Source organism: Mytilus californianus, unplaced genomic scaffold (genome assembly GCF_021869535.1).
Source record: "Mytilus californianus isolate M0D057914Y unplaced genomic scaffold, xbMytCali1.0.p SCAF_1, whole genome shotgun sequence".
Classification (NCBI taxonomy): Eukaryota; Metazoa; Mollusca; class Bivalvia; order Mytilida; family Mytilidae; genus Mytilus; species Mytilus californianus.
In genome coordinates this window covers 13,523,210-13,549,483 of record NW_026262581.1, presented here as the reverse complement: position 1 = coordinate 13,549,483, position 26,274 = coordinate 13,523,210, and the positions used below count along the sequence as shown (strand labels likewise).

The following is a 26,274-nucleotide window of genomic DNA, read 5'->3' as shown; positions in this document are numbered from 1 at the left end:
ACAGTGTCAAAGCTCTTAGTGAAGTATCTAGCCTTGAGAGAGCTATTACTCTAAGAACTAATTACCATAATGAAAGTCAACGCGCTCTCTTGTGCTAAATAACCTTTTGTAGACTTTTTTTAATTTGAACATTCTCTTCAAAACGTAGTTTTGAAATATACTGAAATGAATCACATCTGTATGCCACTCCAATGACTATATTTTACAAAACGAGCTTACGACAAAACTTTGTCGGCACTTGAGATTCAAGTTAAAATCTGAGTTAAATCTGATTATGTGACAGAAATAATATTTTAAAAAATCCAGTATTAACATCTCTTTCCATCTTATTTGAAACTTTAACGTTACTTTACAATGTAAAGACTGGTATCACTGCAGTGCAAATGCAATCATATGCAAACTCTCCTGGTTAGAGTATACTAAAAGGCGTCTAACCGATTATTTTGCATTACATAATATGTACTAAGTATAAAGAAACAAAGATCCTGAAAGTAACTAGTAAAAAAAAGACAGACAATATTATGGCTAAAAGAACAAAGACGAACAAAAGATGAAGATAAAGAAAGACTGCCTTCCTAGCAACAATTCCAAAAGTCCAGTCACAGTGTCAAAGACCTGAAAAGAATCCTTATTATGATGAATATGGGTTAAAAATTTTAACAAATTTTAAATTAGTATTGGTCTTTAATTGAACTAAGGATATGCAGTATGGGTTAAGAAAAACTATGATAAAGTATAATAATGTACATTATCTGTTCATTGTAATGTTTTCTTCTTCAATATTTATACTATAAAATGTTTTCTTTTTGGTTTAGAATTTGGACTAAATTTTCAAAATGTGGAAGGATTTTTACCATAGCCCACGAATGAAAAGTTATCCTTTATAAGTTTTTATCCTAATTAGATGTTTCTAGTTTATATTAACGACAGTAGAATCAAATGAGACATACAGATGTTCAAAAGGCGATGTTATCATAAGATGTCTTGAATACATACATTTGTATAATTTGAATTTGTTAATACGCAGAAAGTTTTAGTTATGCTAGCAAATTTAGAGATGTAAACGATTTCATGCCAGAACAAGGAGATATCACTGGGATGATCATAAAATATCGATACTTACCCGTCTCACGATACGCAAGTGTAAACCCCTGATAATTTTGAAGTTGGTCGGTAACGAAATAAATGTATACAGCAGATGACTCTGATATAAAGTATATATCATCATAACCACAAAACCTCCCCACTGAATAGGTAGCATTGTCCTCACCATCTCTTATATCTAGGTAGTCCCAACTGAAAAGAAAAAAAAATGTTTTCATGAGAACTCAGAAAGTTGTTCAAACAAAAGATTTCTCGTTATGTTTAAAGATTCCATTTTACTAATTTTTGATAGAGAAAATTTATAAATAAACGATCTTCATTTCAAGCATTACCGTTTGTTTTAAAGCTCCTACACATAAGTGTTATTTTCAAGACATGTAATTGTTATTGAATAAATATATTAATTACTGCTACGTATAATAAAGATGTATTGACTGTGGTAGTAGAAAACATAACATATTTACAAGAGTAAGACGATATATGTGGACTTGTAGATAACTTTTGGTTTTAGGTGCCATTGGGATGTCGTATCATTGACATATACCTCACGGCTCATTTTTATTCATAGAATTGATTGGTAACACCATCGCAAAAGATAAAAACAATTCCAATTAGTATGTTTAGTTTTAGTTCAACAAGTTCAAAGAATCAAGTTTCAAATGTTATTCATACTTTTAAATTCAATTAATGTGTTTAGGATTTGATTACACGTCGCTTCCATTCTAATAAAATACATGCAAAATTTAAAGCATTAGATTCAAAGACAAATATTTTTTCTAGTTAAGAAAATACAGTCGAAAGAATATCTGAGTCAACAAAACACCCACAAGTGTCTTTTTTTTTGCAATTAGTCTAAAATAGTGTAGTGGGCTGGTCAATTTGTTAATGTTAAATTGTTTATATTATTCTAAATGTTATTATTCGACAAGAACTTTCAAAATAAATGGATCGTAACAGAATAAAACTTAAAATTACAACAAATGAAGCATGTTAACGATAACACTGTACTTTAAGTTAACCATCCTTAATGTTCTATAGTGAAAAGAGGTGTGGAAGGTCACGTTAACGCTTACTACTGTGCATGTTTTTCTTAAATCGATTGATCAATGTGACGTTCTATATTGCCATCTCACATGTTGCTTTCGTCTTCTTGACATTCATGCTTTTATTTATTTAGGAGACAAATTGCATATTGGTTGGTATTAAATACGTACAAAACAATTCGTAATGGCAAAATGTAAAAGTGCAAAATTGCAAGTTGAAATGGCAATTGTAAGTGGATAAATAAAAGAAGATTTTGGGTATACGTCAATGAAAAAGCAACCCAGCGAAACATATAACCAAAATGCATTTACAGGTCAACATAAAGTCTTAAACAATAGGAATGTGCCTACACAATATTTTTCATTATTACAACAGAGAGCGTAAAAATAATGAAAAAAATCATCTCCAGCCATTTTTAAAAATTGCGTTCTGTTTTTTTTAAATAGACTTTATCGCAATATTGGAATCTGCGACACTTGACCTTAGAATTTGCGACACTATTCAAATAAAGACTTACTAATGAGCATATATAATGTTTTGTTCTAGAAACAATAACTTTCGAAAGAAACAAGATGATGTTAATTTATAAATGAAAAGAAGAGGGCGTCAAGAACAATATATTTATCTAGACTAACTGTGTTTTCAAGCTTTTTACTTTGCTTACAACATATTATCTTCACGTTTCTAGCTACGCACAAAACAGTTATAAACTATAATGATATTCAATTACGTATTTGAATAAGTATCAACTGAAAGGCCGAAGTTAATCCTTATTTTGGAATATTATGTCTTTGTTTGGTTAGAACTCGATCCACAGTTTAATGATCTTTTAAGAATAACACCGAGTTGAAGGGTTATAATGAAAGTGCGTATGACAGATAGATATAAGAAGATGTGGTATGAGTGCCAATGAGACAACTCTCCATCCAAGTCACAAATTGTAAAAGTAAACCATTATAGGTTAAAGTGCCTTTAAGGCAAAAATAAAATTCCACATACACATTTGATTAAAATCATATTCTTGTCACGTCTGTCGCAAACGACAACTTGAGCTACTGTCATCACACGTGGCCCTATTGTGAGTATTGACATAGAATGTTTAAGTCTCATTCTACCTGACTGGCTTACTTCTAACCCAATAACGACCATTCCACTACATATAATAACGCTTTTGCTTTGATTACCGTTATCTTTGCAGGTATTGTGCTGGTGCTAATTATAACATCGTGACATACATAAATAACAGATCTAATATTATGTGTTAAATTTTGCTGCAGACAAATGATTACTGATGGAATTGGAAAATAACTCCACCGTAAGATGGAAACAAAGGATATCGCCAATGAGGAAGTTTGACATTACGAACGTTAAAGTCGTGTCCTTTGTTGTAACTTAGTATATCAAGTGCCTATAAAAATTCCAAGATGTGGTATAATTGCCAATGAAACAACTCTCCACCAGAGTTCAAACTTCGTGCGGCCTTCAATAATAAGAAAAATCCGAACCGTATAGTCAGCGTTACAAGGCCCCGAAATTCATGCCATAACATTTGCCTTCATGTTACTTTAAGCATGTGGAGCTGGATTTGCTTACCCTTCCGGAGCACCTGAGATCACCCCCAGTTTTTGGTGGGGTTCGTGTTGCTTAGACTTTAGTTTTCTATGTTGTGTCATCTGTACTATTATTTGTCTGTTTGTCTTTTTATTTTGGCCATGGCGTTGTTAGTTTGTTTTCGATCTATGAGTTTGAATGTCCCTCTGGTATCTTTCGTCCCTCTTTTTTAACAGTATGATGTATCGATGTTTTTAAGTTCAGAAACTTGCGTTTGTCCTATAGAGGTCAAAATCAAAATGTGACCACACTCTACCAAATGCAAATGAAAATTGTTAATCTGCATTACTTTTTAATAATCTTCGCTATATGGGTTCATAGAGGCGAGAATTTACCATTCAAAGTGCAAATTTCAATTTTTGGTTAAAATAAGGAATTTTTAGACGTTAAAATCTGAAAATCGAAAGTCTCTGAAAATATCTGGAAATTTACTGCATGCATACTATCCTACACAGTTTTCAAAATCTTACGACGTTTGTTCAATTTCGAAAGAAGATCCGTTGGTTTGAATTTTTATTAAATGAGACTAAATGTAGATGTTGCATTTCTTTTGGCTATCAGTATATATAGATTTAGCTTTACGACATTTTTAAAGTGTTGTTTTCAATTACTTGAAAAATGTGTAGATCAGATTCTGATTAGGACAACATTAACTGTGTTAGATGAATTCATCTTTGAGTTAGGTAAATTGATGAAATTTGTGCATAGAAAAGTGCAGATCATTCATGTAACTTTCTTTTCAATAAATTCATCAATTCAAGGAATACATCTTCTTAGACAGGTGCACAATTTGTGTCAATAAGAATTTATAACAATTGTGACAATAGAATATATTGTTGAAACGGATGTAAATGTTGTTACGGAGAAAGTTAATCATCCCTTTACAATTGAAATAAGTGTATCACGCATAATTATCTTTTCCGTTTTTCCAATGTTACAACAAATATATTAGCGAAGCGAGACACATGATTTCCACTTTAATCACATTGCACCCAAAGATTATTATCATCGATAATATAAAACCTGAAATTACTATCACAGCAGAACAAGGAGACGGTAACAAATTTAAAGTCAATAAAACCTAAAAATTTGAGGAAAAAGATATATGGCTGCCCCTAAATCCGCCTTTGTATCTATCCAACCTCGTAATTCTTATAATCAAATTCGTCTTGATTTTGAACACAATAATTGCCTGTACATGTGTAACATCCATAATGTATTTATACCGTTAAAATACCGTATTCACAATCCGTTTATGTATTTAAAATTCTTCAGAGGATCATACATACTAACACTGTACCCTGGATATTTAATAATATAGAAATATCGTTACTGTTCAAGGTGCACAGGTTTGTCTGTACTCAGAGTAAACCTTGAGTTGTAAACACGGCCATATTTGTCCTCCGGGTGAACCTTAAACCTGTCCTTGCCTCCAGGAAAACTGTAGGCTGTAACAGCAAAACGCGTTTTCAGACACAATTTGTTGCTGACAATAGCGTGAGTTGTTTAAGATAACATTGTATTTAATGCTTTCATGATATTAACATCGTGATTAGACTGTTTATCCATCAGGCTTTTACTGGAATTGTCACTGTTTCAATGGTGCAAAATTCATTCCCATTTACCGAACCGCGCCATTGTTTATTTCATGCAAACATTACGTATACATATACTTTTATTAAACGTATTGTAAAATTGAATTTTTATTTGTTTCTGTTTTTCACCAAAATTAGATTAGTTTTTAGAATGAATTGTCAGAACCTGATCATCCTCTGTTGTTCTGTCTGCGCATGATCGTAAGTTGAAACCTACTGTGTCCGGCCAGCATATACTGTGGGAATTCTTTTTGTATGTTATGCATGCAACTGTCCTTTCTACATTTTTTGTCAGTGAATTTTGACTTTGGTATTATAACGTATCAAAATGTCGAGTTCATTTCCAATTTATTTGGTTTTTAAAAGTGAAATATATAACATTGTTAGCGCAACAGAGAGAAGTTATATATATGCCTTAAGTGTTGAATTATTATGAAGGTATGAAAATGATATTTATAAAAATAATAGAGACAATAGTTATTGTGATTTGTGAATTTCTACGTGTACGACACGGGGGTATTTTCAAATTATGATTAAATAAGTACAACACCAAACGATTCCGATTTGGTTTGCTGCAATAATAGAATATTAATCTCCATTTTATCTATACATGAAGAGATATTTTCATGCAGCGTGAATTTGTTTGTAAATTTCAAGCAATCCAATTATTTTCATTTTGAAAACGGTTTTTACATTCAATAATATTTCCGCTGGATTTATTTCTGTGTGGCAACATTAATTCTGATATCATTTTTATTAATGCGTCACATGTCATGATAGAAGATAAACAAAAAGAAAAGGAAAATCCATTCCAAACGGATTTTTCGCTTATATACCATAACCTCATAGCATTTAAAAGCGAGCTCGTATATATTTTATATTTTCATGAGCAAACTTTTCAACAAAGACAATATATGGGGATTGAAATCAAAGTCTGACAGAAATAAAAACGGCATCTCTGAAAACGTCCCTTTAAAATTAAGTGTTTTCTATAATTTTTGTGCTCAGGTTTCTTTTTACACAAACTTCTCAACCAAGGGTTCCTGTTCATAAATTATTCAATTTTGGTTTCCTGAAAACCATATGACGATCTCTCAATGCTGTGATATTATCGTTTATCCAAAATCTCAATATATTCATAATGATAAAAATACATATAAATGATAAGCTAATACTTCGTAGCATAAGTCCCACTTTTTTAATTTTGAAAAACATACTAAAATTGAGAATGGAAACATGTGTCAAAGAGACAACAACCCGACCAAAGAGCAGAAAACAACCGAAAGCCACCAATGGGTCTTAAACACAGCGAGAAAATCCCGCACCCGGAGGCGGGCTTCGTCTGGCCCCTAAACAAAAATGTGTACTAGTTCAATGAAAATGGACGTCACACTAGTAACTTCCTGTATTGTTTTGGCAATCTTAAGGTATTCTTTTTATGTAATGTACTGTAATACGAAGTTCCAGTTTAGGAAATTTCATTTGTTGATAAGGTTTTCTTTGACCTTTTTCCTGCTTCAAAAGTGATGATTTTCTATAAATTGTTTGAAATTTCAGAGTGATATCATGCTTTGACTTTGTTTAAACCTGTTTATTTACTTTTTACTTTAATTATTTATCCCTTGTAATTTTTTATCAACTGTGTATTTGCATTCAGGTGTCACAGGTCAAATTTATTCGTTCATTGTGTGTTAATTTACGTTTTTTGATTGAGTCAAGCCTTCCAATTGATATTTTATAGTGTGTTTTTCTATGTTGTGATGTTATACTATTGTTTCAGAAAAGGGAGAAGGTTTGGTACCATTAAAACGTTTAATTCCGCTGCAAATGTTTGCACCTGTCCTAAGTCAGGAATCTGATTACAGTAGTTGTCGTCTGTTTATGTAGTTCATACGTGTTTCTCGTTGCTCGTTTTTATATATATTAGACCGTTGGTTTTTCCGTTTGAATGGTTTTACACTAGTATTTTTTTGGGGCCCTTTATAGCTTGCTGTTCGGTATGAGCCAATGCTCCGTGTTGGAGGCCGTACCTTGACCTATAATGATTTACTTTTATAAATTGTAACTTGGATGGAGAGTTGTCTCATTGGCACTCATACCACATCTTCATATATCTATTCATGTTGCAAACTGTAGTCGTACATTTTTAGTTCTCAAAACGTTATATTAGATTTTGATTTGTCTTCCTGTTTCTAGCATTTAAGAAAAATAGAAATTGATAACAATATAAAAAAAAAAAACTCGAAGAATATTCCTTATTTCATTTCTACATTACATTTATATTTAGAAAAAATAAGTGAACGTTATAATTCCTGTATACATGAGATTTGGACACTGGTAAACTATATATATACAACATGTACTTTTATTTGTTTGCGATCTTACCACCGTAAGCAATTGATAAACAATCATGATCTGGTTCTTAAATGTAATAGCACTGTTCAAAATAAACTTGGAATAAAGAACCAATTTTCGTGTGACAGCTGATCACAATATAAGAAATTGAATAATGTACTTTTACCCTTTATAAACTAAGGACATGTGGTAAGATGGCTAGTGAGACCACTATCCATTAGAGATGTTAACAACTATAGGTCGCCGTACGGCTTTCAACAATGAGCAATAACCAACCACATTGCATAGCAACCTATAAAAAGGCACCAACATAACAAATTGTAAAACAATAAAAATGAGAAAACCAACGGCATGATTTATGTACAAACCAACAAACGAAAACAAATTTGACATGCAGTAACAAGCAACAGCCTCCTGACTTGGTTAATTGTGGACATTGCCGCCATACCCTGTAATTAGTCAGAGAAAACTTTCGTTTGTTTAGCTTTAGAAAATGTGTACTCGGTCATTTTTGAAGAAGATTTTACATTCAATGGTCAATCGTGACTGAGATCGACCCCCACCCCCTGAAAAATCAAAAAAAAAAACAACAAAACAACAACAAACAAAAAACAACGCAAAAACGACTGATTATTATATTTTAGTTCAATTATACACTTTCAAAACATTGTTAAAGATAAATCGACCACGGATATATAAACTAAAATAACTGTTTAATAATTATATATAAGAATGATTTTTTATTGACGACTTTATTACTATTTTCGGACTTCTAATGTACCATAATCTTAGTTGAATATTCAACTAATGGTCTTGTCTGTTTACTCAAGAATTTCGTGACAGTTATTTAGGAATTGTTAATTTATTTTCGAACTTTCAAACAAAACCCTTTTTTATTACTTATAATTGTTATTTGTAATAGCATGTTTAGATTATCAGTAGAAGTCTTTTAGGAATATTTGATGAGTTTTTAGGTTTATATTAGTTAAAATGGATTCAACGGCTCTTAAACAGAAACATTTCGTGCATCTCTATTTTGCTTTGTATAGAAGACCGACTTTCCTTTGTGTGTCTGGTTTAAGACAGGAATTACGTAACGACATTAATCAAACAAGAAATTTACGCATCAATAAAAAAATAGGTTTTAACCAAATATATAGAAACAAAAATTTTAAAAGTCAATTCCATGACGATCAAAATGGCAGATATTGAAGGCATTTCCTTTTTTGAGTTTTAGTAGTTTTTGAGAATAATCTATTAATATATTAAAAAGATTTTGTTTCTTTTTTTCTTTTTCGGCAACCAGAGTAAGCTTTGATCCTCATAAAAATCCACGTTTAGTAAGGGAAATAAATGACATAAAAATTTTAATTGGTGGCAGAACGCGACAAGGCAAATATGCAAGGCCCTCTTTTCTACACGGACACTTTCGCCTAACTATCGTTAAATTTTGTTTTTGTTTTTGCAATTTTAAGACACGTATAACCTATGTAGTTTTGTAAGAAAAAGGAAAAGTGATAGCTTCGATGGCTCACATTTAAGTGATTGGAGGTCAACTTAACAATACTTGTTTGGGAAAGAATTGGTTTTTATACGCCCGTCAAATTTTTGACGGGACGTGTTATGGTATACAAATGTCCGGCGTCCGTCCGTCTGTCTGTCCGTCTGTCTGTCTGTCCGTCTGTCTGTCCGTCCGTCTGTCTGTCCGTCTGTCTGTCCGGCGTAAACATGTCGCACCGTAACTTGAGAATGACTTATCCAAATTTCATGAAACTTAATATAGTTGTTTCTTATGATGGTCAAACGATCTGTAAACTTTTTGGTGAAAATAAGATTAAAACTTTTTGAGTTACGGGACTTAGTAACTAAAACAGGTTTGTGTTTTTTTCACATGTCGCGCCGTATCTAAAAAACAATTTATGATTATTGATTAAAACTTTAAACACTTCTTAGTTATATTAATCTTAAGATCTGTATACTTTTTGGTTTTGATTCAAAATTTTATTTTTGAGATATTGATTTTTTTTTTTAAAAGGGTTTTTTTCACATGTCGCGCCGTATCTCAAAAACAGTTTATGATTATTGCTTAAAATTTTACACACTTCTTAGTTATATTAACCTTAAGATCTGTATACTTTTTGGTGATGATTCAAAATTTTATTTTTGAGTAATTGAGTATTTTGTAAAAAAAGGGGGAGGATTTTTCACATGTCGCGCCGTATCTCAAAAACGATTTATGATTATTGCTTAAAATTTTACACACTTCTTAGTTATATTAATCTAAAGATCTGTATACTTTTTGGTTTTGATTCAAAACTTTATTTTTGAGATATTGATTTTTTTTTTTAAAAGGGGGGTTTTCACATGTCGCGCCGTATCTCAAAAACGATTTATGATTATTGCTTAAAATTTTACACACTTCTTAATTATATTAATCTAAAGATCTGTATACTTTTTGGTTTTGATTCAAAATTTTATTTTAGAGATATTGAGTTTTTTGTAAAAAAAAAAGGGGGTTTTCGCATGTCACGCCGTATGTCAGAAACTATTTATGCTTATTGCAAAAAAAAATCACACACAAGACGACGGGCGTATCATGCGCTCATGGCGCAGCTGTTTATTTACTTTTGTGTTACGTATTTGTCACAAGGCTTTAATTTTCTTACATTTAATGCAAAACAGCAAAATCTATTAAAATAGCCTCATTTTGAGATCTAGTCATTACTATTTAGATATGGGCAACAGTTTTACCCAAACAGATATTTCACTATAATATGTGTTTCAGTTGCTCATATATCAACATTATGTGCGAAATGGCCTTTTTGTGGTAAAAAATACGTAAATTAAAACATGTCTTGACGTAACTTAGGTGTCCAGATTATATTAACCTGTTCATTCATCATAATTTTGGAAGATTTGAATAAATTTGCTATATTTTGTCCTTTTGGACCGACGCTGTAACAAGAGATTATGTAAGACTGTGACATATATTTGCTAGGTCACTATGTCACCGATTGATCCTCCAGTAAACTAATACAAGGCTTCTGTTATTTGGAGAGATTATGGCACTCTCCAAACACTAAACATTGTATTTACATACCAATTCCGGCCTGGTGTGGCTTTGTATTTATACATCCGTCACACTGAAAATGAGTACCCTTATTACCGTAACGGTTCTTACAGCCGAACGGAAGAAATCAGGGTGATCCTAGTAGTATATCTGAGTCCTGCTGGTGAAAGTAATAGTTTTATTATGAGGTTCTCAAACGGTCCCGTTCTGGATATGCATTAGATATTTGCTACTGGACAATGAATAAAACGGTTCTGGAATGTAAAATAATCGTTGGTTAAACAACAACACAATAAACAGAGTCCAGAAATTATAATATGGTCTTCAAGTAGCAACAGAGCATGACAAACCTAAAATCGTTCTACGTCTAAAAACTCCTTTAACGATATAGGCTCATCATACAGTAGATAAAACTCGCGTTTGGTCTACATAAGACAGTGGCACTCGAAGGAAGTCAACTGGGTGGGCGAAAAAAACTACGTAGTTAAAGAGCATTGAAAACCAAAAATTCCAAAAATGTTGTGTCAACTCTGGCAATTGTCATCTATGTCTGGGAAAGATATAAATTGCTTCGGATGAAATAAGCAATGGATTGATATGGTATGTGTAGAGTCAGTTTACTTCTACAACTATCACGTCTAAAAATCAAAAAGCTTTTATCTTATTCCACATTGGTTCGCTTAAAAGAATGCGTATTTGGAATTTAAAAAAACAATTTTAGAAGGAAGCACAAAATTCGTGTAACCATAACTGTCTGGGTCAAAGTAAAAACAAAATTATAATGCATAAATAAAACTTCGATGCCCCATTTATTACTTTGAAAATTAAGGAGAATAGGTTCACTCTTCCGGTGTTATTACTATCAGAATGTGAATCTAATCAACTATTAGTTGCTGTTTGCGTCATTGATTAAGGAAGAAATAGTTTTTCCCCGGATCCATTTGATTCCAGAACTGAATTATCCAATAACAGCTTTCAACCTTCACAAGGTATTTTATAGTTTCCGGTAATAAATCATACATAATGTACACTCAAATGTTATATACTTGGTATCGTTGATGAGTTTAAAAAAAAAACCTTAGGCTAAAATGCACCTTGTACATGCAAAATCAAAAGATACTTGAAAGAATAGCCTAACAGTCTCACCCCACTTTAAATGAGGTAGATTGAACCTAATTGTCTGTAAAGAGGTGCAAAAACATATCGGTTTTTAAAATATGTCATGCATGAATATAGACCTCTTTAGGCTGTATCTATTACGCTTCAAACGTTAAAGTATATAAAAGCTTCATTTTTGTTTTACTGAAAAAGTTAACAACTACAACGACCGTTTTCACAGCATACTTGATTGCAAGGACTTGATGTTAGCGATCATAAAAAATCATTATTAATTTTTTCTATGTTAGAATAAATCAAGTAAAAACACTTGACAAGTCCAATAGTATTTTATTTCTCTTATGAGTGTGGTCTGTAATGTACATCCCGCATGAAGAGATATTTCTCGTATCACACTGAACCGGGTGTGATATGAATAAGTGATACGAAAATTTCGATAATGTGTTTGCCTATCCCGCAATAGGTTACGAAATTGAGACATTTCCATTGGTCATTCGTTAGGTCAGTGATGACTTCAAAGTTGGACAACGGGTTATTGTTATTTTGGATTTAGATATATTGGTTATTGTGCACGTGAAATCCTTTGGCGGTTAAGAGGGTGGGGTTCCGTTATACTATATAAAGAAATTGTTGATCTGTCAGTTCATCGAAGGTGCTCACAGTAACTTCAACGTACAGTTAACCGTTTATTGTCATATTTATGAATATGGATCATATAGAGTTTAAGTTCATTTACATATGTGTTGGACAATTTTGTTGTATGCAGATGTCAATTTGAAGATTGTTATTAAGTTATATTAGAATATTATGTTATTATACATTGTTTGCAAGAGAAAAGAACAAGTTACTGCGAGCAACCAAACCTACATTAGAGTTTTGTCTTATTTATACGAAGGAATTTAAGAAAGAAAATTAATGCTTTAAATTCGGACAACAGGCGAGGGAGAATTTAATATACAAAATACTCACATGTTTTACCTGAAAATATTCTTTTTTTTAATTGGATTTCAGTCTGAAGCGGACAAAAGTTTGAGGACGTCTGATTTAAGAATAGTCTAACTTCCTGACACAATATTCTCAATACCGTAAGCGGACATCATATTTGAAGTGAAACTTGCGAAATCGAAAATATTTCACCAGAACTTTCTTTTTACGAAAGAGAAATGGATTTAACAACTTTTGAGAATTGGATCTCGCTTGATAACAACTCAGTTCTCGCCAAAAGCTAGGTTATTATTGTATGGAAATTAAAGATAAAACTCTAGTAGATGTCAAGCGAAATCCAATTCCAACTCGAAATGAAACCTATAATAAAAAATATATGTATAAATATAAAATAGTTTAGACTATATGTCATGTGAATACATTTATTTATAAAGCATTATAAATTATTTGAAGTAAAAATAGTCACTTGAAAAGTGCATTTGTCTTCAAATGGTAATATCTTTCTGTTGGTCAGTTTGAGAGTTTCTTAATTAAATAAATTGGCTGTAGGTTACGATGTAAATGTTACAGACATTTTCTAAATTTAGGCATTTTGTAAAATAACTGAATTTTCAGGCAATTAATAAATGCCTAACTTTGACAGGCATTATATAAAATTACTAAAACTACCTAGTCATTTAGTAAAATGACTGAAATTTTAAAACAAAATTCAACAAATTGCCTGTTAAGTTTTAGATTATTTGTAGTAAAAGGATATCACATCGCAGATAGTCATTTTATGATCTTCTTGTCATGATAGCAGAAGGACAAATTGTTCTTAAAATAGAACAAAAATACAAACGAATTTTAAGAAAATTTAGATTCAAAACCGTGTGTTATTTGAAGCAGAGAAAAAAAGGATGTTACACGAGACATCAAATTTAATGTCCCCATTCTTATGCAAATGTATACATCCCGCACAGCCAAAGGGATTCCCTTTTATAGCATGGGTTTCACCGTACAAGGCCGTGTTTGGTTGTGATGTAATGATATGAGTATCTTCATCTTCACTGCCTCAAGGTAACTCTTGAATTTGTAACGTTCTGATGAATTAAGGTGACAGTAGTTTACCGATGTTAAAAACTCGTAATTAGAGATAAATCAAGGTAACAAACAAAAACTGAGGGAATAGCACGAACTCCATAAGAAACAAAGACCGGGTGCATCGACAAGATAAGCTAGTTAGTAATATCTGGTGGAGGATTCGTTTGTTGGAAAAATCTGGACAAATCACGAGAAGGAGCTCTGGAAATTCTCAAGGAACGAAAACAACAATGGTAACAAAAGCAAACAAAAGGACACATGAACCACAGTTTACCGTCGGCGATATTGAGTACATATACTGGCCAGTTGTAACTCCAGGAAAGCATCGAAAATTCATGCGACCGTGGATTGGACCATACTATATTACACAAAAACTGTCAGACATTCATGTTAAAATCCGCCGTAAATCAGATGGAAAACTAGTCAAGAACCTTGTTCATATCAGTCGTTTGAAGCATGGCTTTTTATGGCATGATATGCCGCAGGACCCTGAACCTCACTCAAAAATCAATAATATGTAGCCTCTTTACAAAGTCTGGATTATTTAGGTTCCTTATGGAACCACAGTTGTCCTCCAAGCTACAACCCAAATGCGCCACGCTATACTAACATAAAACTTAAAAGAACATTGAGTGTGAAATAGAAAAAACATGTGGACTTTTACTTCCAATCTCTATCTTCTATAATCTAGCCTAGCTGATGTGATATAAAGCAGATTAAAATCACGGCCGAAAGAAAGCACCGTTTGTTTACGTTGTGACACGTTATTGTTGCAGGAGGTATGTTTGGAGTGTAAGCAATTCTTTGGATGCTTTAGATAACTTCTCACATCTGTACTCTGTGTTTAGTGCCATTATGATGAGTCTAGCCCATTTCAACTGATTTTATATTTTGTTCTTATGTTATGTTGTTTTCACCACTGTCTTAGATCAGGGGAGGGTTCACAGCCCACAAACATGTTTAACCCCTCCACATTCTGTTTGTGCCTGTCCCAAGTGAGGAGCATGTATTTCAGTGGTTGTTTTTGTTGCTGTTTATGACATTTGTTTTTGTTTATTGTTTTCTACATAAAACAGGACGTTAGATTTCGCATTTGAATTGTTGTTCATTTGTCATATCGGGGCTTTTTATTTTTTCAGCTTGCTATGCGATGTGAGTGGTGTTCATTGTTGAAGGCCGTACGATGAGCTATAGTTTCTAACTTCAACGTGTGTTGTTCTCTCAGTATTTCCTTGAAGTAAATACAATGAACTAAGAATACATTAAATATACTTTTTATACAATAAACACTCATTTTCAGCTTTTCCCATTTCAAGATAAAAAATACTATAGCCGGATATTTGCTAAGGTTGTGTTACTTTGGACATTTGTAGATCGTTTTCAAACATACCAGTTCCGGTTTTCGGGTTCAGCCACATTGATTTTGATCTATTGTCACAAAAAGTGAATATAAGTAATTTTCAGTTAACATTTTGATATTCTGAGGAGAAACACGATATTAAGACAAAATACTCTTATTTACTATAAACACAAATGAAATGTTGAACATTACATTTAAATGCCGGAAAATCAAATAATCCAGTATTATTCGAATAATTTGATCTTATTTGTTTTACTATTTGCAAGCCTTTTACACTTAAATCAATGCAAAATTACAATATTTTCGTTTCCATTGAAGTTTTTGACTAAAGCTTTCTATTGTAGACAACACAAATAAAAATTGAAAACCATTTCCAAGTTGTCTAACGGTGAAAACTTCCAACACTGTCAACGGACTTATAGGACATTGAAATTGTACACCGGCGAACATATTAATCGATAAATCTCCGTTATCATTGACAAGTTGAAATGTATGAATAATACAATAATTTCAAAATATAGTCAACTGTAAAATTAAAAAAATCCCAATACATTTTTTTTGGTACTTCTGTCATGTTATTTACAACGGTGCCTAGTATCTCCTCGATTATTTCGTTACCGAGGCAGACTTATGTTCATTACGTTGACTGGTAATCTTATTTTATTTTATCAATCAGGAAGACATATGGTATTGTTGCCGTTTTTTCCCGTTTTTGCTGAGACCTGTCAGAATCAAATTGAATACAAACTGTTAAATTTGCATCGCAAATGTAATTTTCTATCTTAAACTTTTGACTTTTCAAACCTATTTTCCGTTGAAGCGTAAAGTTTTGTACTTATCTCGTAATATCAGGGGAAAGTCATATATGCACAATTTTAGGTAATAGTGTCTTCCAAATGTCACTTTGCATCAATAGCACGATCTTTGCACATTTATCATTTAACTACAACTGATTGATTGGCTTCTCGTGTTGAACATTTCATGCATATTCAGGACGAGAACAGATTTACAGTTAATGTAGTAGAACGTTCTGTCAAGTCAAGTTTAAACCTCAAGGGTCTATTACTAGAACAAATAAATTCAAATGTTGTAAGGTGTGCATGACCTAGCAATTATAGTAAAATGCTCAAATAGAACGTCATCTATACTATTATATTATTGTTTTGTCTAATAAATACTGGACTTGAATTTATTGGACTGTATACAACAGAAGAGACGACAAATTTGATATTTCCATATTATGATTTATCAACAATATGCGTTATTTCTTGCAAAAATTCTATTTTACTTCTAAATCATCTGTTCATTGGATTTATAAAAAGTAATTTTTTGAAAATGAAGTAATTAATTTTTTGGCATGAAAGAAGCAAAACCTACGCCAACACGGGTCAAATATAAGAGTTGTGAGGATTATAATAAAGGAGAATACGAAAACTTAACCTATGTTTAATTCTGCAAAAGAAACATTTTTTTTTTGTCTTTGGAACATTGCGGCAATATTCATAGTAGACGATTTGGCGTCATACCATTGATAAAAATATTCATTCAATCACACTTTACCAGAAAACATAGTGTCAATAGAGGAATGGCTTTCTGCTGCTACCAAATACAGTGACATGTTATTAGATTTTGCTATAAATATATATTGTATCTATGTAAAAAGACTATTAAATGATGTCAATCTTACTGCTTACTACATAACGTAAAATAATCACGTGACGTGCTTTGCCGTAAAGAAAAGTAGTTGCTCAAAGAATGAATATCTGGTAGTAAAGGTCACAATTGAACAGTCCATTAATAAATAAAACGAAATGTATCGCATCCGAAAGCAAACGTCTGACCTGTAGATGTAATGATATAAAACCAAAATAGTTGAACCGTCTGTCCTTTGCTAATGTCGATACTTTATCTTTCTATAAACAAGACGAAAACACCTTATCGTATATCCATTCATGTACTTTCAGACAGATTATAATCTAATAAAAGAAATAAAGTGCATCACCAGAAAAGTACATGTATATAGTAATATATGTTTCTGGTACTACATTGAATTTTTGTTTGTATAACGTTTATATGTGCATTACAATCACTTTACTTTAAAGTATTATTATATAACTAAATCGATCACTAATGCATGCATATCAGGAGACACTTATTTTGTCAACGCATCCGCGTAGCTGGTTTTGGAGTTACTGCTATTCCATCAGTATTTGTTATTTTAAATTACCTTTGTTTGTATCTTTTAAATGGATTTATGAAATTTGAAATTACTGTTGTCTTTTATTTTTTTTTTCAGTTTTAAAACAAAGTTCTGCGCGCTGCATTTTCAATAGAAAAACTGTATTTATAGATATAGCATACGTTTTTTCTTTCAAAGTTTTCACATGACATATTCTGTAATCAGATTAATTACATGTAACTTTTGCTGTGATATCCCGTTAATTGTAATATTTTAATTGAAAAGGCATTGGAAAATTAAAAGATACGTAAACGCCAAATCAACAAAATTTTAAAAGTGTTCATACCAAATGCACCTTTAAGATGGAGTCATGTCCAGTAAATGAAATTATCTCTCTCTCTCTCTCTCTCGTTTCACATTCGAAAAAAGATATTGTTATCATAACTCTGATAATAACTGTCACAGTTTATTCGGTTAACGATTCGTTTCATAAGCATGATAAAAAAGTGTAACAAAAATGCCGAACTCCAATAAAGAATGAAGATGATCAAACGATTTTCCCCCATTTCGTTTGTAATATTAAGGAGGTAGGGCCAAGGTCCACTGTATTGGTTTCACTCATAAGTAAAAATCTAAAGATGTCAAATCTCATGGGTATGCCGAATTTAAATGAAATTTACTTACTTATATGAAAACAATACTAAATAAATATTCTGTGTGTAAAGCGCTTTTCTGGATTTACCTTCATCACAACGCTCAAACCATAACATTTGCGACGTAGGTATCTTAAAATACGTAACATGACCAAAAGGGACTTAAAAATAATTGCTTCAATCATCTAAGGTCAACTTTGCCTGAGGGACCTGGAACTTTAGTTTTTAAAATAATTTATTAATTTTTTATCAGGAAATTTTAGAAATATATGTCTTAAAGCATGTCAGTTCCGAAGCACTGACTATTGGGCTGATGTAACCCACAGGGACTAACACATCAGGAAAGGTATCTACCCATGCCAGTGCTAGTATTTTGCGCTTCCAAAGCGCTATCCTGGAATTGCCTTCATCAGAAACGCTCAAACGGAAATTTCTAAAAGCCAGAGATGTGAAACACACCACTTTCTTCACCTTTATTCTTAACATATTTATCTTAGCTTAAATTAATCAAAAAGGTACAAGTATTTTGTCAGAACTTAAAGTTCATTAACTACTCTGATAAAGTAGAGTTATGGTTTTAGACATTTACAGTAACCGAATATTAAAAAATAATAAGATGCCAGTTTGGTTCAACTTTGTCAAAATAAGCCCAAAACATCACTCGTACATTATTGATTTGCAAGACAATAATTCGACCTCATTAGCTAAATATGCACACGATCTATTATTTCAACTCATTGGAAGATAATCACGCATGTAATCAACATGTTAATTATTAAAAAGTGAATCTAGACATTTAGATAGAAAAGCTCCCCCGAACTACCTTAAAGACTTTTAAAAATCTACCTCTGCTTCGATAATCTTCAAATTTCTGTTACGATTGGCGTTGTAAAATCAAAGATTTTAGTTAGGAGTATCATATTATATTATTTTTTTTTCTTTGAGATTCTGCATTGTAAATACCGAAATCATGACCCATAAGCAAGCAATAAAGACAACTTACAAACTTATTTTTTTTATATGCGTCTATTCCACCGTTTTACATCTTGAGATATTCGTCTCTTCAATTATGCGTAGCAGCTTTCAAATTCTTTGAAGGACGTTACAATACTGAATTAAAGTGATCATGCGAAATGAAAAGTGATGAAAAAAACAATTTCCGTTTCTATCAAAACGTAATACCATGTCATGAACTGTTCTGTCTATATAGACTAGATATATATATTATTTAATTAGTAGAATAATCAAAATATTTGCTTTTTATTGACGTATTTTGAATGTTTATATCACACTTGTTGTATAATATTACGTAATCATTGCATTACTATTTTATGGATTTATCTTGTAGTTTATTTAACAACATTGTTAATGGTTCAATTTTTGCATTATTAGTTGCGCGCTTGAAGCCAATTATTTTTTTTACTTCCTTATTTCTCTATGATATGGCGTCATTAACTATTGTTTACATTTCACAAACAGAACATTACATGCAATAGACGCGTACTATGGTTAAACGAATTACTGATATGTTTTCATTGTCAACCATTCCAAAGTAACCGGTGGTTATCAAAAGAATCGACCATATTAGTGACACGTTATTTACTGTTTATTTACAAGTTTACGAGTTCGATATACAAATTACTAGGTTAATTTGATTTTATCATTCTGATGAGAATAATATCAGTAGAAAAATAAAAAAAATAGTTCTATTAATAGTATAATCAGGGTTATCGTTTGCAGTAGTCTCTGTCAGAATCCTAAGTTAGCACACAAGCTAACAAATGTATTTCTCTTGATTTAACATATTGGCACATGTCACAATGGTACAAGTATCAAAGGCAAGATACAATTCAAATCATGCCAAGAAATTAATTTCCTGTAGACTGTAACATTTTATTGTCAGCATAAGAAACTCAGAGGTTTTGATAATCATCTAACAAGCCATAAAATATTCATAAACAAGTCTATCTAAACAGTTCGTTTCAAAATTTAAGGACCCAAACTTCCTTGTTACTGGAGTTAAAAAAAGGAAAATCCCCAAATGGTAATAGTCATCTAACTAGCCATAAAATATTCATAAACAAGTCTATCTAAACAGTTCGTTTCAAAATTTAGGACCCAAACTTCCTTGTTACTCGAGTTAAATAAAGGAAAATCCCCAAATGGTAATAATTGCAATATTTTTAAACAGTTCAAGTAAGGAAATTGATGAGGAATTAAGCTTGCTTTAATATCCTACTGATTAGATGTTCAAAGACTGAAAACTTCAATTAAGACTTTTTTCCTGTTGTCTTAATACAAACCTTTTATCGCTTTTTCAGTCGACTTGTTATTGAATTTAAGCTAAGTTATATAACTGGATAATTTCTATTGAAATACTTTGAAATAATAAAAGCAGAAATCTGAAAGTATTAGAGAGACGGAAATGGAAAAATAAAAATTTTGAGCGGAAAACAATGTTTAACAGTCAATAGATATAACAACTCAATAATCTAACAAAAGTGCAATTTTATATTTTATGTGTAATTAAAATTATATCAAGCCCCCGAAAAAAAGAAACATGTTAAAGTATTTAAGATTTAAACACATTTTAGTTGTAAGCTATACATTACGTAGTATATTAAACCAAGTTTTGATTTTTACATCGGAACAGTAAAAATTAAGATTTTCTTGTGAAGTCAAGTTCATTGATCAAAATGGTTGGTTCCCTAATTTAAATAAAATAATGCATATGACAAGAAAAGAAACTCAAAGAAAACATAACAACGATACGTGTTGTTATTTGATATGCATGTATAGAGTTTCAAAAAAATGAAAATATATAGAGGAAATAGTTCAATTGATGAGGTATACTCAGAAAAGAGAACACATTTTTTTTGCACGGTCTTTTTGTAAATGGATTATTTGTGAAGTACATTGAATACCTGACCGAAAAATAAAAATCAATAAACATTCCTTGTAGGAATAACACATTGGTTATTACGAAACTGGAAACAGTATCTATGAGCTTCAAAAAAGTTTTAAAAATTTCGCTAGGAAACAGGAACCGTGTTAGCACTTCAATGATTCTTTATCTAGCTCCATTTACTACTCAATGAAAAAAACTATGACCATCCTTGATAAAATTGAATTCGGCGAGATAATCCCTTATTAATCTATTTCAAAAGATGATTCGACTCCAATCACTTTATATGAGGTCATTATTTACTTTTTTGTCGCGTCTGCGACATTGAGTCACGGAAGCGGGACAGCAATCTTACATTGAGTCGTCGGTGGTGGCATACGCTTAAAGATTTTTTTAAACATTAATTGCTTTGTCAAACCGTCAAAGAATTTTATCAAACTTAGACAGATACTTTTTTATGATCAAAGGACAATATCCAGAGTAAAATTTGTAAATATGGTTATTAGTTTTTACGTATTTTATTGATGAACATTTTTGGTTGACGTTTTTTAAGACATCAGTAGTTTTGTCAAACCTTGTTCCACATTTTTCTTGTCGGACCTTTTATTGTAGGATTAAACGCCTTTTTAAAGGAATTTATTGGTGTATAAACTCGACCAATTCACTCACAAACAAATAAAAGTTTTATGATATGTTTGTGAGTGACTTGGTACAGTTTATACACCAATAAATTCCTTTAAAAAGTCGTTTAATCCTTATAATTCTTTAAAATTGGAGATAAGGAATTTATTTTTCCACACTCGTAACCTCTATCACACGTCAATTGTATATTTGTGTCATTGAATAGGCCTGGTGCATGAATATATTTGTTGGTTAACGCAAAAAATATGTACTCCATGAAATTTGCAATCTGATAAAAAATAAACTACAAAAACTCTTATTATCATTCAAACGAATGTTTTGTGTTTATTATTTAATTTAACTATTAAGACCTATTAACGCGAATTGAAAATAAATGTTTTTAACGTCGATCCGGATTGCGGCATTATCGCCGCCATCTTGTTTACATTGGTTACGAAAAGAAGTTCGGTCAACGTCGTCTATCGAAAAATAAACAACGTCAAGAACAACTACCGGAAGTCCTCTCAACCAATCATATCAACGTATTCTCTAATATGCAAATCATATAAGAATTATAACTGAATATACGGTATGAGTTTTGTTTATTGTTGATGGCCATGCGGACACCCATAATAGATAGGTTTCGATTGACACAATTTGAGCAAGAGTTACTTTCCTTTTCTCGCCATTCTGGAGGTCTTAATTAAGTTAAATATATTAGTCAAATTCAACTTGTTATACTGACCGCTAGACTGAAGACTTGGGTTTGTTTGAAAATTTTTTATTTCTTTTAGCCTTGCTTAATTCATCACTACGATCTAGTAAGGATCACTTATAAGACTTGTGTGAATTGCATGTTTCAATTTGGTTAGTCAAATAAGAAAACCACGCGTTTATCACTTCAAAATGGCGGCCAAGGAAAATAATTCAAACTCAAATTACGTCATTCGAACCTTATCTATATATGTCATTTGGAATCTGTAGGAGTATGTTTCATTGACTATCATACCCCATGTTTATATGTTTTATATAGATTTTTTTTTAAATGGTTTATATAAAATGTTTTATATAAAATTTGTATGTATGTTGGCGTTTGTTTTTGTTGCACTTCAGTGTTCCTGTTGTTCCTTTGTTTTCCTCTTATAGTTAACGTGTTTCCCTCGGTTTTAGTTTTTTGTAACCCGGATTTGTTTTCTCTCAATCGATGTATGACTTTTGAACACCGGTATACTACTGTTGCCTTTATTTATGACACAGAATATTTTTAAGATTGCATGTAAGAGAATAAAAATATGAAAATACATTATTCATTTTTAAAAATTTTGCTGATAAGTGGACTTATTTGTTTTGCTGTTAACATTAACATACAGTCTGTGACAACATTTTTTAGAAATCAATAACTTTGATCCTGCATGAACTTTTTGAAATCTTGGAAATAAGCTTTACGATCAATAAATAACATCTGAAAAAAACAGTTAGAAATTTAGATTTTTTTCTTTATTTTAATGATAAATAGACCAAGGTTAGGGGGAGTGTTTGGCGCCAACAGGATAGTTTAACCCCGCCACATTCTGTTTGTGCCTGTCCCAAGTCAGGAGCCTGTAATTCAGTGGTTGCCGTTTGTTCCTGTATATCATATTTGTTTTTCGTTCATTGTTTTGTATATAAACCAGGCCGTTAGTTTTCTCGCTTTGATAGTTTTACATTTGTCATTTCGGTTTTTTTTTATAGCTGACTATGTGGTATGGGTTTTGCTCATTGTTGAAGGCCGTACGGTGACCTATAGTTGTTAAGTTTTTTGTAATTTGCCTCTGGTGGAGAGTTGTCTCCTTGGCAATCATACAACATCAACATCTTCTTATTCTTATATTGGTTTATAGCAATCAACATTTACACTTTTACACTGACAGTAGCAATCGCAGACGAGACACAGGGCTCCTTTGTACCCTTTACATTTTTTGTATTTATCTATTTATGTTTTTCCTCTTTACTTTCAAATGTAGGTTTAAGCTTGAACTTTTTATATTGCATTATATTTGTATCTTTCTCAAAATGTGCATAGTATTTTTGTTTTGTTTTATTCTTGTATTAAAAGAGAGGCGACAAATACTGAAGGGACATTAAAACTCATAAGATGAAAATAAACCGACAACGTAATGTCTACAAAAGAAAAAGACCAACAGACAAACAACAGTACACAAAACACAACAGAGAAAACTAAAGACTGAGCAACACGAACCCCACCAAAAACTGGGGGTGATCTCATGTGCTCCAGAACGATAAGCAGATTCCGCTCCACATGTGAAACCCGTCGAGTTACTCCTATAAAATACGTTGATATGTTACATCAAGTGATTAGACATCACGCAATATCTGATTGGTAATTGGTCCGTATCTAACCCGAAGATATCACAAAATTCTAGACCATTAAATGTTTTATTACTGGTGAACGTAAGCAACGTGTGAAACATTAATTTGGTCAACATTACTCCCCTTACAGTTTGAAAGTGACAACCTTTTTGTTTTGCAATATTAACCTTAGTATGTATATATTGTAAAAACTTGTTGGTTTTTTTCCAAATCAAATTAAACGGTTGTGAAATTTGTAAAAACATTTACCATATGGTTTGTACGCCAAATTGGGCTATCATGTTTCAAGCTAGAAACTTCTTATCCATTCATGTGTGTATTTTACATGTGCTTACTGTAATGAGTAAGATTTGGACTAATTTATTTTTCATAAAATCATTGCTGGTTGAATTGTAAATATGAATAATGCCTGGTTTGTAATGTGAACGACTTACTGCTATTGATGTTCGCGCTTCTGTACCGCGGGTATCAAAAGTGTCTAATAAATACAGTCATTTTAAATAACTAGAGGCTCTCAAGAGCCTATGTCGCTCACCTGACTCTACTTTGGTTTTAGAAATCATGTAAAGATAGATAAAAATCATAACAGATACCCAAATAATGATTGAGGCCAAATTTTGATTAATATTGGTCCCGTTATTTAATAAAATATCCTGGTGGCCATCTTGAACAGTAAATCGGCAACAAAGTAGCAACACTTGGTCAGCACTTCATAAGGAACATTCATGCCATGTTTGGTTTCATTCCATTCAGTGGTACTCTAAAAGAAGACATTTGTATGTATTTCCCATAGGGTCCTATGTTAAACTAAGCCCCCCCCCCCCTAGCGGCCATCTTGGATGATGGATCGACTGCAAAGTAACAACACTTGGTCAGCAACTCATAAGGAACATTCATGCCATGTTTGGTTCAATTCCATTCAGTGGTTCTCTAAAAGAAGACAATTGTATGTATTTCCCATAGGGTCCTATGTTAAACTAAGTCCCCCGCTGTCGGCCATCTTGGATGATGGATCGGCTGCAAAGTAACAACACTTGGTCAGCACCTCATAAGGAACATTCATGCCATGTTTGGTTCCATTCCATTTATTGGTTCTCTAAAAGAAGACATTTTTATGTATTTCCCAAACGGTCCTATGTTAAACTAAGTCCCCCGCTGGCGGCCATCTTGGATGATGGATCGGCTACAAAGTAACAACACTTGGTCAGCATCTCATAAGGAAGATTCATGCCATGTTTGGTTTCATTCCATTCAGTAGTTCTCTAAAAGAAGACATTTGTATGTATTTCCCATAGGTCCTTTGTTAAACTAAGTCCCCTGCTGTCCGCCATCTTGGATGATGGACCGACTGCAAAGTAACAACACATGGTCAGCACCTCATAAGGAACATTCATGCCATGTTTTGTTTCATTCCATTCAGTGGTTCTCTAAAAGAAGACATTTGTATGTATTTCCCATAGGGTCCTATGTTAAACTAAGTCCCCCGCTAGCGGCCATCTTGGATGATGGATCGGCTACAAAGTAACAACACTTGGTCAGAACCTCATAAGGAACATTCATGCCATGTTTGGTTTCATTCCATTCAGTGGTTCTCTAAAAGATGACATTTGTATGTATTTCCCATAGGGTCTTATGTTAAACTAAGTCCCCCGCTGGTGGCCATCTTGGATGATGGACCGACTGCAAAGTAACAACACTTGGTCAGCATCTCATAAGGAACATTCATGCAATGTTTGGTTCCATTCCATTCAGTGGTTCTCTAAAAGAAGACATTTTTATGTATTTTCCATAGGGTCCTATGTTAAACTAAGTCCCCCGCTGGCGGCCATCTTGGATGATGGATCGGCTACAAAGTAACAACACTTGGTCAGCACCTCATAAGGAACATTCATGCCATGTTTGGTTTCATTCCATTCAGTGGTTCTCTAAAAGAAGACATTTGTATGTATTTCCCATAGGGTCCTATGTTAAACTAAGTTCCCCGATGGCGGCCATCTTGGATGATGGATCTGCTACAAAGTAACAACACATGGTCAGCACCTCATAAGGAACATTCATGCCATGTTTGGTTTTATTCCATTCAGTGGTTCTCTAAAAGAAGTCATTTGTATGCATTTCCCATAGGGTCCTATGTTAAACTAAGTCCTCCGCTGGCGGCCATCTTGGATGATGGATCGGCTACAAAGTAACAACACTTGGTGAGTACCTCATAAGGAACATTCATGCCATGTTTGGTTTCATTCCATTCAGTGGTTCTATAAAA

General features: G+C 32.4%; 1 protein-coding gene across 1 annotated transcript in view; it reads right to left on the bottom strand.

Moving 5' to 3' along the window:
• LOC127707310 (mannan-binding lectin serine protease 2-like) overlaps nucleotides 1–26,274 on the bottom strand; it is a 132,629-nt gene that overhangs the window by 89,884 nt on the left and 16,471 nt on the right. Inside the window, exon 3 of the mRNA XM_052211859.1 lies at nucleotides 1,124–1,296. Within this exon, the coding sequence (XP_052067819.1) occupies nucleotides 1,124–1,296 (173 nt within the window). The remainder of the gene's footprint in view (nucleotides 1–1,123; nucleotides 1,297–26,274) is intronic.